Source organism: Eutrigla gurnardus, assembly GCF_963514095.1.
Source record: "Eutrigla gurnardus genome assembly, chromosome: 7".
Lineage (NCBI taxonomy): Eukaryota > Metazoa > Chordata > Actinopteri > Perciformes > Triglidae > Eutrigla > Eutrigla gurnardus.
Window position 1 is genome coordinate 27,760,447 of NC_139921.1, and position 12,823 is coordinate 27,773,269.

A 12,823-nucleotide genomic window follows, 5' to 3' on the forward strand; every position below is an offset into this window, starting at 1 on the left:
CCTCTAGAAAGAATCAAATGATTTCACTCTCGGCTGCAGATTTAAAACACGCTGATGTGATTCCAGGGCCTACGGGGATCTACAGCCGACACCATCGGCTCTTATTTCGTACAGCTGTTAGCTCGGGCTCATTTCTGCTGAGCTCTAATCCGATAAAGCACGATAACTAGCCGAGGCGACGGCCGAGCCCGAAGCAGGGAGAGAGAGTCGGTGTGGTGGAGCTCAGGAGGAGAGAAGGGAGGGACTTCACATCATTCTGCATGAATGTGTTTAGAGAGCAGCCCTGTGTCTACTTTGATCACAGCGGAGAACGTTTATTTACCTCACGATCTGTTTAGAAGCTCTGATGGCGTTTAGATCCCCTCACGATATCCTGATAAAGTCCTTAAAAGTTTCCTTTAAATAACAAAACAGATCAAATTGGTGACTTCTAATGAATAATTCCAATAAACTGCTAAACTGAACATGCAAAATAAGTAATTAACAAGTTAACATATGAAGAAGAAATCTAGTATTTCTTTACTCATCATTAGTACCAAATTACTGTAGTTCTTCTACAGGATACCTGGAGATATTGAGGACACTATACAGTTATAATGTATTACCAGTATTTGTTGATAATCAATCATGAATTAGTCAACTAGTCAATCATTAGTGATAATTTGAACATCCATTCAGTTGGTTAATTGGCTCCATAAATTCATAAAACAAAGAAAATGAATCTTCTTGAAGCTTCTCACAGGATTCTCTGCTTTGTTGAATTGAATATCAGAGTGAAAAACAAACAAATACGACATTTGAAAGTTACTTTGGACTCAGAAATCAGGACTGACAGTTTCTTTTACCTACTTGTTGACATTTAAATGGCAGATAATCTTTAGTTAGCAGACTCAATATGACGGAAAGCTGCAGAACAGCAACTTAACGGATGTCGGGATCGTTCTGTCGAGGTCCTGAGTGAACTTTCAAAAACCTCAAATTCAATTCAACCTTCCTTATAATTATAAAACAGACTAGTAAGAGATGATATTGAGTACAAATAGAGTTCCAGTGTAAAAGCAGAATTCATTGTGGGATCTTCTTTCTTTTAGGATGCTCTGTGTTGTCACGGTTGATTTGTCGTCCAAGCAGCTTCATTAAACCGATGACACCCCGGTCTGCTGGACCGACGCTCTGGGAGTTAGATAAGAACTAACTGTGGCTGTTTCTCGTGTCTGAAAGTGTAGCCGGATAACGAGCTTTATTTGAACAGAACTGGGCTCCGGCGAACGCCGTCTGGGCGAGACAATGCAGCCATTTAGGTCCGAGCCGTACCAGTCAGAGTCCACGTCGTTACTGGGGTTTTTGTTCACATGGGGGGGGGTTAGACCCCCAGAGACCAGCTAGGAGGATCATGGATTCACTTTGGTGCTTTTTTATTGTCTGATTCATGCAGCCATCTTGTCTTTTTGTCTGTGATTTCCAGTTTGAGGTGAACTTTGCCGTGAATCACTAACCCTGGTTTGTTTCCTTCCCTCCTCCTTCCCTCTCCTTCCTTCCTCCTCTGCTTCCCTTTGACCTTTTCCTTCCCCCCCCCCCTCCTCTTCAGACCACGGCCAGAAGGCCAAAGGTGAGCCCAGTCCTCAAAGTCTGCAGGGCTTCTTCCCGTGTCTTATCTTGAATTATTCATGTGCGATTGTTGTTTCACTTCATGCAGCGGTTTGTGTGACTGATGCCAAAACATCCCCATTTTATTTTCACACATCATTTAATTTTACACACACACACGTTTGACATAAATACCGTTTCTTGTCTCCACGAGTCTTCATTTGGTTTCCTTTTCTGCGCTGTAGCCGATGTAGTTACTCTTGCTTTTGTTCAGTTGTGTCCATTTTGGTTGTTTTTTTAATTTTTTAGATTCCTCCCTCCCTTAATTTTCTTTGTATATTAATTGCTTTGTTTGCTTTCTAATATCGGTTTCATATTTGTGTCCTAAAGCAGGTCTGGGGTCATCATGGAGGTCTATCGAAAAAAAAAACACGTGTCAGCATCAGATCTGGATTTAGGTTTCTTTCCCACATAATAATAACGCTTACCAGGAAAACAACACATCGTATGGTGTTAATATTCAGCACACAGTAAAGGAACGTGGTGTATTAATGCCTTTATTTTCATTACATGTGAGCAGATAGAGAAGCTAAATCCAGCCAGACTGAACCGTGTTAATCCTCAGCTGTTGAGGCCTTTACAGAAATAAACATAAAAACAGATAAAAACACACTTTCTGATTAACGTTCACATCCCGAATATAACTCAAAACCAGGATCCTGTGCATGTTAACATGCTGAGTGACGGACCTCCATCATGGCCACTAAAACATCACCGCCATTCATCCGCAGTGGGGTCTTTTCAGAAAACAACTAGTTATGTTTTTGATGCTCATTATTTCGTCCCCTTTTGGTTCCTGCAGCAGCCCAGCCGGCCTGCAGCCGGGAAGGGGGCGGCGTCCGGCTCGGCCTCGGCCTCTGCCGGGGAGATGAGCAGCAGCGAGCCCAGCACGCCGGCCCAGACCCCTCTGGCGGCTCCGGTCATCCCCTCGCTGCACTCCCCTGGAAACCCTCCGGCCCCGGTCCCCAGCAAGGTCAGTCGTCAGCTTTCAAACAGCATCTTAGGAGCAGAAGTGTTCTCCTAAATATACCGATGTTTTTCTTGACACAGCTGTAAGTTTGTGTTGGTGTCATAAAATCAACTTTAAATACATAAAGCAGCATAAAATAACTTTGACTGAAATTCCAGTCAGTGTATTTTTTGCATATCAGCTGATCAGTTTCTGCTGCTTTTACAGAAACGAAGAAGCAAGGTGATGTTTATCTCCGGAGCACATTAAGATGTGAGCCGATTGATCCAGTAAAGTTGCTTAATTGTCTTCGAACTCTCCGTTAATCATGAACCGTCGAATCAAATTTAATTTGGAGTTAAAAGCCACAAATGATCACTTTTTGTTTTTCTTCATTTCAAGCCTGATTCATATTTTATCCCCTCAGGAGGACGTCACTATGGAAACACAGGTGCAGTGATGTGGCGTGATGTCATGGGGGGGGGGGGCGATATTGGAGTGTTTTTTTGTTTTTTTTCTCACTAACATTTTAACAAGTTGTCAAAGGTGTGACTGCTAGTCTTTAATTAGCGGCTGGATGTGTGTGTGTGAGTGTGTGTGAGTGTGTGTGTGTGAGTGTGTGTGAGTGTGTGTGTGTGTGTGTGTGTGTGTGTGTGTGTGTGTGTGTGTGTGTGTGTGTGTGTCCTTCCTGACGATGAGGCTTGTGTGTGTCTTGATGCTAACTTTCTCCACCCCACAGGTGGAGTCACTGCATGGCAAGTGGAATGAAAGCTTCACACATAAAAAGATAAAAGTGTTTCCATTTCTAATTCCCCTCCTATCTGTCCTCCATTTTCAAATATCTCCCTTCCCATCATCCCGTCCTCTCACCTCCCTCCGTCCTGCCTCTCCTCCGTACGCCAGGAGGAGGAGGCGCTGCGTGTTCAGGTGAAGGACCTGGAGGAGAAGCTGGAGACGCTGAAGATGAAGCGGACGGAGGACAAGGCCAAGCTGAAGGAGCTGGAGAAGCACAAGATCCAGCTGGAGCAACTGCAGGAGTGGAAGACCAAGATGCAGGAGCAGCAGGCCGAGCTGCAGAAGCAACTCAAGGAGGCCAAGAGGGTACGTGAACGGGGAGACGCTCGGCTAGATGTTTGGAGAGGTCGTTCACTAAATATACACTCTTAATAATGTGTGTAGGAGGCAAAAGAAGCCATGGAGGCCAAGGAGCATTACATGGAGGAGATGTCGGACACGGCGGATGCCATCGAGATGGCCACGCTGGACAAGGAGATGGCCGAGGAGAGGGCGGAGTCTCTGCAGCTGGAGGTGGATTCTCTGAAGGAGAAAGTGGACGAGCTCACGATGGACCTGGAGATCCTCAAGCACGAGATTGAAGAGAAAGGTAGAACCGTAAACCTCACTTCTCAACCTCCCACGTTGATATTGAGTCACACCTACAGGTGGTGACTGATAAGCACTTTTATCAATGGATCTGGGCTTTTCTTTCTCATTCAATACATAATAGTTTGAATATTTTTTTAAAGACAAAAAAAGAGAAGATATCAGAAACACAAAAAATAGTGTAATTTGTTGTGAAATGCTTGAGATTATCTCTAAAAAAAAAGGTGGAAAAAAAAGGAATAATTTAGTTTCTGTCTGAGCTTCAATGTTCAAGGCTGTATAAAATAGGAGTTATTCTCAAGTTGGGTCACTATCAAGCAGCACAGGAGCAGAAATAACAACATTGGCCTATAATGTGATGACAGTCTGAGAGCAGGCGGGGGATTCAGGTGCCATTTGTTTAATTAAAGCTTCATGCAGCGGAACCAATCATCTCCAACTGTCATTCGGTGACATTTATTTATTTTTTAATCACTGCAGATAAAAAAAGGAAGTGCGTAAACACACGACACGTTGTCGTTTTTTTGTCTAACAGGTTCGGATGGCGCCGCCTCCAGTTACCATGTGAAACAGCTGGAGGAGCAGAACGCGAGGCTGAAGGAAGCGCTGGTCAGGTGGGTGTGTCGACGCGGATCCTTCTGGTGCCATCGGGCTGCGTTAGAGTGGGTTATTAATAGAGATAAGAAAGATTAAGAGTGAAGATTTCTCAATATATACAGTATACTCTTCCTCCATCAACAACCAGAGAATCATCACAACATTAACCCCACGCATCAAACAAACAAGCTCCACCACAGTATCTTTATCTGATAGAACTATATGAATATAGTCATCGTTCCCCATTGAAACTTCAGCCACGTGATCAGAGCCTTTTTGGATTGGAACCCATTAATGATTATTGTATTGGCATTTTTTATCCATTTAACACGAGAAAAACAAACAAAAGCCTCAAACCTGAATCAGGTTTAAGTATTATTCCCATGTCTTTGTATGAAAGCCCTGAGAGGGCAAGTTAGAATTTTGTTTTGGGGAGATCCACTTTCTAAATTGTTGTTTTTCCCCTCATGTTTCTGACTTAAGAGCAGATGAAAAAAAAAATCATCTGTGACGCATTTTTATCTGGTTCATTTAAAATACGTTTTTTGTTGTTGTTGTAATACTTATTTTGGCCTCAAGAGGCTTAAAAATAATCAATTATGGCAAATCTTTTTTTCTCCTCAGGGCTTCCCTATTTTTTTCCACATTCAAATAATGATACATGTATTTTTTACAGTGTAGTAAACTAGGAGGCCATGTCGATTCGCCTCATAAACACAAATGAACTTCTTCTTCTTATCTTAACGGCCTCCAGGATGCGTGACCTGTCGTCGTCGGAGAAGCAGGAACACGTGAAGTTGCAGAAGCAGTCGGAGAAGAAGAACGTGGAGCTGGACGCTCTGAGGAGCCAGAAAGAAAAACTGCAGGAGGAGAGGACGGCGGCAGAAAAGACCATCGATGAGCTCAAAGAACAGGTCAGTAGGTTTTTTTTTTTTATCACACTGAGCTTCAGAGCTGCTGCAGTAACATAAATCAAGAATCCTCATTTGTTTTGAGGAAAAGCCAGATTATACTTCCATTTCCTGATGCTGATGTCGTGCTCTGTTCCAGGTGGATGCAGCGTTGGGGGCGGAGGAGATGGTGGAGATGCTGACCGAGAGGAACCTGGACCTGGAGGAGAAAGTCAGGGAGATGAGGGAGACGGTCACCGACCTGGTGAGTGAAAATCATTGGCTTATCCAGTCAAGTTAATGCGATTCGGTTTGAAACTTAATCAAAGACGTATTTCCTCGTCACTCATTGTCCTGCTCGCCGTGTCCGAGTGGATCTAAAGGACTACAGGAGGTCAGAGAAGATGGAAGTGCCTCAGTTTGCTGACTCATGGTGTAATTGATGCAGGCATTAATATATGGAGTCGCTGTTACTCTTTGTTGTCATCCATTGACCTCCATCTAACGTTTGTTTGCTAAATGATAAATAACTGTCTGTCATTGTCTCAGGTAAAGGTAATCACTCAGAGTATGTGTGATGTTTTATGATGGTGGCAACATTTTATTGGTTTTTAACAGAAACAACGTTATACATTTCACCATAATATCAAAGCTCGCAGATAGAAACTAAAGTCTCCCAGCAACTTTCAGTCGTGGTCCTCAAACGATGATGAGGTCTGAACCTGTCCGTGGTCTCCCTCCTTCAGGAAGCTATCAACGAGATGAACGACGAGCTGCAGGAGAACGCCCGGGAGACAGAGTTGGAGCTGAGGGAGATGCTGGACCTCGGCGCCGCCAAAGTCCGAGAGTCGGAGAAGCACGTCGAAGCCGCGCAGGAGACCGTCGCCGATTACCAGCAGACCATCAAGAAGTACCGCGAGCTCACAGCTCACCTGCAGGTCCGGCTGTTGTTAGCGTAGCGGCGCGTTCAGCACGTAGTCTGTGATTTTAACGATCTCCTTCGCTCCGTTTGCTGCAGGAGGTGAACAGAGAGCTGACCAGCCAGCAGGAAGCCTCGGCAGAGCTGCAGCAGCAGCCGCCGGCCGAGTTGTTTGATTTCAAGATTAAGTTTGCCGAGACGAAGGCGTACGCCAAGGTCAGAGACGCTAAGTGCTGTGAATAATAATATTCCATCAGCCTGGATCCCTTCTTTCACCTTTTTGGTTTTCTGGGAGTTTAGTTTGAAAGTTTTAATTTTGCCCTTCAGCTGAATTTCTTTAACCCCGGATCTCTTTGTTATATTTCCTGAATGTTTGATGTGTAATATATTGTGTTTTACGTTCAGGCCATTGAGATGGAGCTGAGGAAGATGGAGGTGGGTCAGGCCAACAGACACGTTTCCCTCCTGACCTCCTTCATGCCCGAGTCCTTCCTCCGTCATGGCGGAGACCACGACTGCATCCTGGTGCTGCTGCTCATCCCCAGACTCATCTGCAAGGTGAACACTGCCGTTTACTGTTTGATTTCAATGCATGGAGTAAATCAAATAAACTGAGGCTGGTTTTATAAGATTGGATCCACCTGGATTGTTTCTAAAAAAAGGCTGCGCTGAATTTCTCTATGATGTCACATGTTGGCAGGCCGAGCTGATCAGCAAACAGGCCCAGGAGAAGTTCGACCTGAATGAGAGCTGCGTGGAGCGGGCGGGGCTGAAGGGAGCCGTCGGGGAGCAGCTGAGCTTCGCTGGCGGTTTGGTCTACTCGCTCAGTCTGCTGCAGGCCACGCTGCATAAATACGAGCAGTAGGTTTCACCCGAATCCAGGATGTACAGCAGGAGACGGAGATGATTGAAACGCAAAAATAACAGACTTACAGCTAACTAAGAAGCTGTGCACTGTCAGATATATCAAACATATGAAATATTAGACAGGTTAAGTGTTTGCACTCCTCTCCTTCTGTACAGTTAATTTGTGTGATTCTGCACCACAACATTTGTAGAGTAAAACTCTCCAGCTTATTTTTGTTGCACTCAACACATCTGTTGATTATTTAATTCAGTTTAATAAAGAACTAAATATATATGTCTTCATTACCACACAACAAAAGTAATAGAATGTGTGCATGAAACGAACTGAAACTGCAGATTCATTTCTAAAAATGCAAGTGTGTGTGTGTGTGTGTGTGTGTGTGTGTGTGTGTGTGTGTGTGTGTGTGTGTGTGTGTGTGTGTGTGTGTGTCAGGGCTCTGGCTCAGTGCAGTGTGGACGTCTATAAGAAGATCGGCTCTCTCTACCCGGAGACGAGCGTCCATGAGCGCTCTCTGGATTTCCTCATCGACCTGCTGCACAAAGACCAGCTGGACGAGACGGTGAACGTGGAGCCGCTCACCAAGGCCATCAAATACTATCAGGTACTATCAGAACACCAACACCACTTCACCATTCCTCTTATTGTTTCTGTTACTTCCAGCGTGGCAAGAAAAGAGGATTTATGTTCATACCAATAACAGTTTTTAGACGTAAATCTTCCCTGTGGAGACGTCTATATGAATTCATGTAAATGCCTCCTTCCTCAGCACCTGTACAGCATCCACCTGGCCGACCAGAGCGAGGACTGCACCATGCAGCTGGCTGATCACATCAGAGTGAGTGCAGACATCGTAAAAGACAAAAAGCAGCATTTTTCATTTGGATGTTGCTTCTCCTTTTGCTCATGTTCAAACATCCTACCTGTTGTTTCCGCGTGCAGTTTACCCAGAGTGCCTTGGACTGCATGGCGGTGGAGGTCGGGCGTCTGCGGGCGTTCCTGCACACGGGTCAGGAGAAGTCCGACCTCGCCGTCCTGCTGAAGGACCTGGAGACGTCCTGCAGCGACATCCGGCAGTTCTGCAAGAAGATCCGCCGCAGGATGCCGGGAACCGACGCGCCGGGCATCCCGGCAGCACTCAGCTTTGGGCAGCAGGTAACCACGGCAACCCATCATCCTCACTGTCCTTTTGGGCTACTGATGCGCAGGACTTACATTTCATGTCAGAATGAATTTGGTTATATATGGTTTTATATGTAAAAATAGATTTAAAACGTGTGGCTCTTTGGCCCGCAGGTGTGCGACACCCTCTCAGACTGCAGGAAACACCTGACCTGGGTGGTGGCAGTGTTGCAGGAAGTGGCGGCAGCTGGAGCTCAGATGATGTCGCCTCTTGGTGAACAGGAAGGGCTGTCAGCTGTCAAACTGGAGGACGTGGCGTTCAAGGCAGGCGAGCAGGTAAACACGATAAAAATCTTACTGGAAAAAAACCCCAAAACAAGAAAATCAAGGAACTCGGCTTATTGACAAGCATGACATCATTTCCAGATCTATGGATCCCAGGGCGCCAACCCCTACGAGTGTCTGCGGCAGTCCTGTGGAATGGTCATAGCCACCATGAACAAGATGGCCACCGCCATGCAGGAGGGAGAGTACGACTCGGAGAGGCCTCAGAACAAGGTGAATTAGAGGCGAGGGCTAGCTCTGTGTGTTGCTGGGCGAGTCTGAAAAATGGATTCATCACCGTCACATGAATTGCAGCCGACAGCAAGAGTAAATACTTGAGTTTTGACGTTGTGCTGTTGTTGGTCTGTAAGAACCCTCCACCTGTGGATCTGCGAGCGGCGGCTCTTCGAGCTGAAATCACCGACGCCGAAGGTCTCGGCATGAAGCTGGAGGACCGAGAGACGGTCATCAAAGAGCTGAAGAAGTCCCTCAAGATCAAGGTACGGCACCGGAAGACTCACTGACAATAATAATATTTTATTTAGTTTTTTTGATTTAGTTTAGATTCATTCTGTGCATTTCACATTATTATATAAAAAATATCTGGGTTTATTTAAATGAGGATGTTCACACCTGTCCAGGGTCTGAATGAACTCAAAAGCATGAATTATTATTATTAAGTCACGATAGGAGTTATGAATATAATAAAATATATACATATTGTATTTATTTTGTTCAAATATAAACATAAAAATAGCAAAACACATAGCACAAACAATTAAATAAAACAATATATAATATAAAAATGGTGACGCAGCATTAGTCAGTTATGATGTACATAAAATTAATCGTCCACATTTTCTTTTTAAAGGAAAAGATGCCAAATGTTCTGTAAAACTAGTACTTTGTACTTTCAGGCTCCAGGAAACCACAACCTCTGAATTCTTAATTACCCTCTGACAGCTTATTAATTGTTAATCAATCAATAAAATAATGATCGGATTCTTTCATTGCTTGTGTTTTCAGGGCGAGGAGCTGAGCGAGGCGAGCGTCCGCCTCAGTCTTCTGGAGAAGAAGCTGGACAGTTCGTCCAAAGACGCCGACGAACGCGTGGAAAAGATCCAGACTCGACTGGACGAGGCCCAGACGCTGCTGAAGAAGAAGGAGAAGTACGGACGACCTCCGACCCCGGATTGGGACAGGAAGTGGTGTTCTGCGACCGATCTAAAGCCGTGCGACGCTGTCCTCCTCTCTGCAGGGAGTTCGAGGAGACGATGGACGCGCTGCAGGCCGACATCGACCAGCTGGAGGCGGAGAAGGCCGAGCTGAAGCAGCGAATCAACAGCCAGTCCAAGATGACCGTCGACGGGATCCGAGGAACCGGCCCGTCGGGAATCGCTTCCATCGTCACGGGAACGGCTGGAGGTGAGTGGCAGGACATCTACACGACCTTTACGGGTTACTTTACTGCCACATTACTACACGTGTAAACCTTAATTCCTCCTCCTGACCTCCTCTTTAACGTTTCATGTTCTTAATCCCTTCCTTAACTTCTGCAGAGGAACAGAAAGGTATCAGCCTGCTTGTATCCGTCGTTGATCCTGCATGCTCATCTTTTAATTGTGCATTTTCATCAATAATCCAATAAAAAAATGTTATTCAGGGTTTCTGCAGGTTTTCAAAACGCTTTTGTATCCTGTTTTTCGGAAGAAATGTGGTAGAGTTTCTAATCTTTTTCTTTATTATATCAATAGAAATTATTGTTGTTTTTTTTACTGATAGAAAGTACTGAGAAATATAATAATTATGAAATAAATCTAATTAATCTTATTGTCACCACTGGTTATATTTCTGGACAGTTTGATCGTGGTATTAAAAAAGGCTATACGGTCTTAAACCCTGCAGAAACCCTGTTATTAAACTATTATGACGGAAAGGTTTCAATGAATATGTTTGTATCTATTAATGTGATATTCATCTCATACATCCTCTGATATGTAAGTCATCTACTTGCATGGTTTGAATCCATATGTTTGGCCAATAATTCTGAACTACAATGAGAGAAGAAGAACTGAATGAGGAGTGAAGAGTCTTTAATTCAGTAAAAGTAGGAGGTTTGGATCATAATGTGCTTTCACTGCTCTTTCTCTCTCCCACAGCGAACATGATGCCCGGCGGCGGATCGGGTTCGGGCGTCCAGGTGATCGACTCTCCTCTGCTGACTCAGCAGATCGAAGCTCAGAGGCTCTGCATCAAACACCTGAAGAACGACAACAACCGACTGAAGGTGCCGATAGCGCTGATGTTGCTGGATCCGTTGTGCTGCTGTCACGTCTGTATTTATGGTGTCCGTGTCGCCCCCTGCAGGCTGAGAAGATGCGCGCTCAGCTCGCCTCCCTGCCGCCGCTTCACGTGACCAAACTGCCCTCGAGAGACGGAGGTCGTCCCGAGGTGCTCTCCAGCGCCCTCTACCGCAAGACCGACCAGCTCCTGGAGACGCTGCTGCAAATGAGTGCCAACGTCAAGGTGGTGGACATCACGGGGAAATCTCCAGGTGTGAAAAGTGTTCATCTTCTTTCGATGACATCATACACCATACTTTTTATGACATACTATACTTTGACTTTTTTCATGACTTTTTTTCAAAATACTATACTTTCTTTTTTCATTACTTTTTTTCAAAATACTATACTTGACGTTTTCATTACTTTTTTCAAAATACTTTACTTTGACTTTTTTCAAAATACTATACTTTGACTTTTTTCATGACTTTTTTTCAAAATACTATACTTGACGTTTTTCATGACTTTTTTTCGATATACTTTACTATTACTTTTTTCCATGAGATTTAATCGACAAAGAGACATAGGCATAGTGAAGTCAATTTTAACTTTATTTGTCTTTAATCATTTGAACAAAGTGGTGAACAACCGTGAAATGCAGATAAATACATAGCAAACAACAATAACGGAGAAACAAATCGTGAGAACATAACAGGAGAAAAATACATACAGCGTAACAGAAGATGGCCGGAGGCACTAAAAAAAATAAAGAGTAAATTAATGAAAAAATCTTGGTAAAATATGTAAAAAAGAAAAAAAAAAAAATTAAAACTGCGAGCAGTGATAACGGGCCCTCGCATGGCACGCAACTCGGTTAGTGCTACGGCCGCCTGACGTGTCGGACCGCCTGGCCTGGCCACCGCCACGTTGCCAGTCGTCCCTGGTCGTCCCCGGCCACCGCCACGCCGCGGGTCGTCACCAGCCACCGCCACGGCTGGCGCCTGTCCAGTGGCGGCGCCAGAGTATTTTTTCTGGTTCAACTACGGTGGGGCTAACTCATACGACGGTGGGGCTCAAATCAATGTCAGAATTTCAATGTGAATATATAACAACACCCAGTGGCGCTGCCAGCCGGAATCCAGTACGCACTGGGAGGACTTTTTTTGAAGGTGGAAAAAAAAAATGGATGCTGCTGAACCGGGCCGGACGCAGCCGCATTTGAGAGGACGATCGCGCGTGTGTGCGCAATTACGCATAGCGTGTGTTGGCCCCTCTCCACTACACAATACAGCTCGGCTCTAGTCTCGTCACCTCTCTGCTGCTGAGCACTGCGGGCCGAGCCGATGCATGTCTCTCTCCCCGGGCCGGCAGAGTTATCATACCGTACTGTGCGTGCGTGTCCAATGTGTGTGCGTGCGTGGAGTGCTCACAAGCGTGCGCTTGTGTTTAGGTCGGGGATGGAGGGCACAAAAAACGATTTGCACCGGGGCCTATCACCATGATATACACTACTGATTTCACTGATACTGAAAACATTAGGTTTTGTCTTAAAAAAGTATTTTTCCATTTGTTGTTGTATTTGCCGTTTCTGTGCGTACATTGAAATTGAATCCTGGCGGCGGCGCTGACAACACCCTCCCGCAGCTATAAACACGCACACAGTGAGAGAGAGAGAGAGAGACAGCGAAACGTGAATAGTTCCGTTAACAGCCGGGACCCGAGTGGTCATCTTCCCCTGCAGGTGTCAACGGTGCGTCCGTAGTTTTATCCAACACGCCCGCCACCGCCATCTGTTGTTCCGTCCGACGACGTTTAAAAACAAATGTATCCATGATCAATTTTGAC

General features: G+C 45.1%; 1 protein-coding gene across 5 annotated transcripts in view; it reads left to right on the forward strand.

Annotated features, from left to right (window-relative positions):
• The window catches only part of dctn1b (dynactin 1b), a 41,367-nt gene that overhangs the window by 17,708 nt on the left and 10,836 nt on the right, over positions 1-12,823 (forward strand). For 3 of the 5 annotated variants that reach the window (XM_084012759.1, XM_084012756.1, XM_084012760.1), the window contains 22 exons: positions 1,589-1,609; positions 2,450-2,620; positions 3,024-3,047; positions 3,500-3,697; positions 3,776-3,980; positions 4,515-4,593; positions 5,331-5,490; positions 5,627-5,731; positions 6,213-6,404; positions 6,485-6,601; positions 6,791-6,943; positions 7,086-7,246; positions 7,686-7,854; positions 8,020-8,088; positions 8,193-8,405; positions 8,547-8,708; positions 8,799-8,930; positions 9,068-9,196; positions 9,723-9,865; positions 9,955-10,121; positions 10,856-10,983; positions 11,064-11,250. In XM_084012759.1, coding sequence (XP_083868885.1) covers positions 1,589-1,609; positions 2,450-2,620; positions 3,024-3,047; positions 3,500-3,697; positions 3,776-3,980; positions 4,515-4,593; positions 5,331-5,490; positions 5,627-5,731; positions 6,213-6,404; positions 6,485-6,601; positions 6,791-6,943; positions 7,086-7,246; positions 7,686-7,854; positions 8,020-8,088; positions 8,193-8,405; positions 8,547-8,708; positions 8,799-8,930; positions 9,068-9,196; positions 9,723-9,865; positions 9,955-10,121; positions 10,856-10,983; positions 11,064-11,250 — 3,085 coding nt within the window. The remainder of the gene's footprint in view (positions 1-1,588; positions 1,610-2,449; positions 2,621-3,023; positions 3,048-3,499; positions 3,698-3,775; positions 3,981-4,514; positions 4,594-5,330; positions 5,491-5,626; positions 5,732-6,212; positions 6,405-6,484; positions 6,602-6,790; positions 6,944-7,085; positions 7,247-7,685; positions 7,855-8,019; positions 8,089-8,192; positions 8,406-8,546; positions 8,709-8,798; positions 8,931-9,067; positions 9,197-9,722; positions 9,866-9,954; positions 10,122-10,855; positions 10,984-11,063; positions 11,251-12,823) is intronic. The other 2 variants (XM_084012757.1, XM_084012758.1) reach the window with 2 other exon arrangements.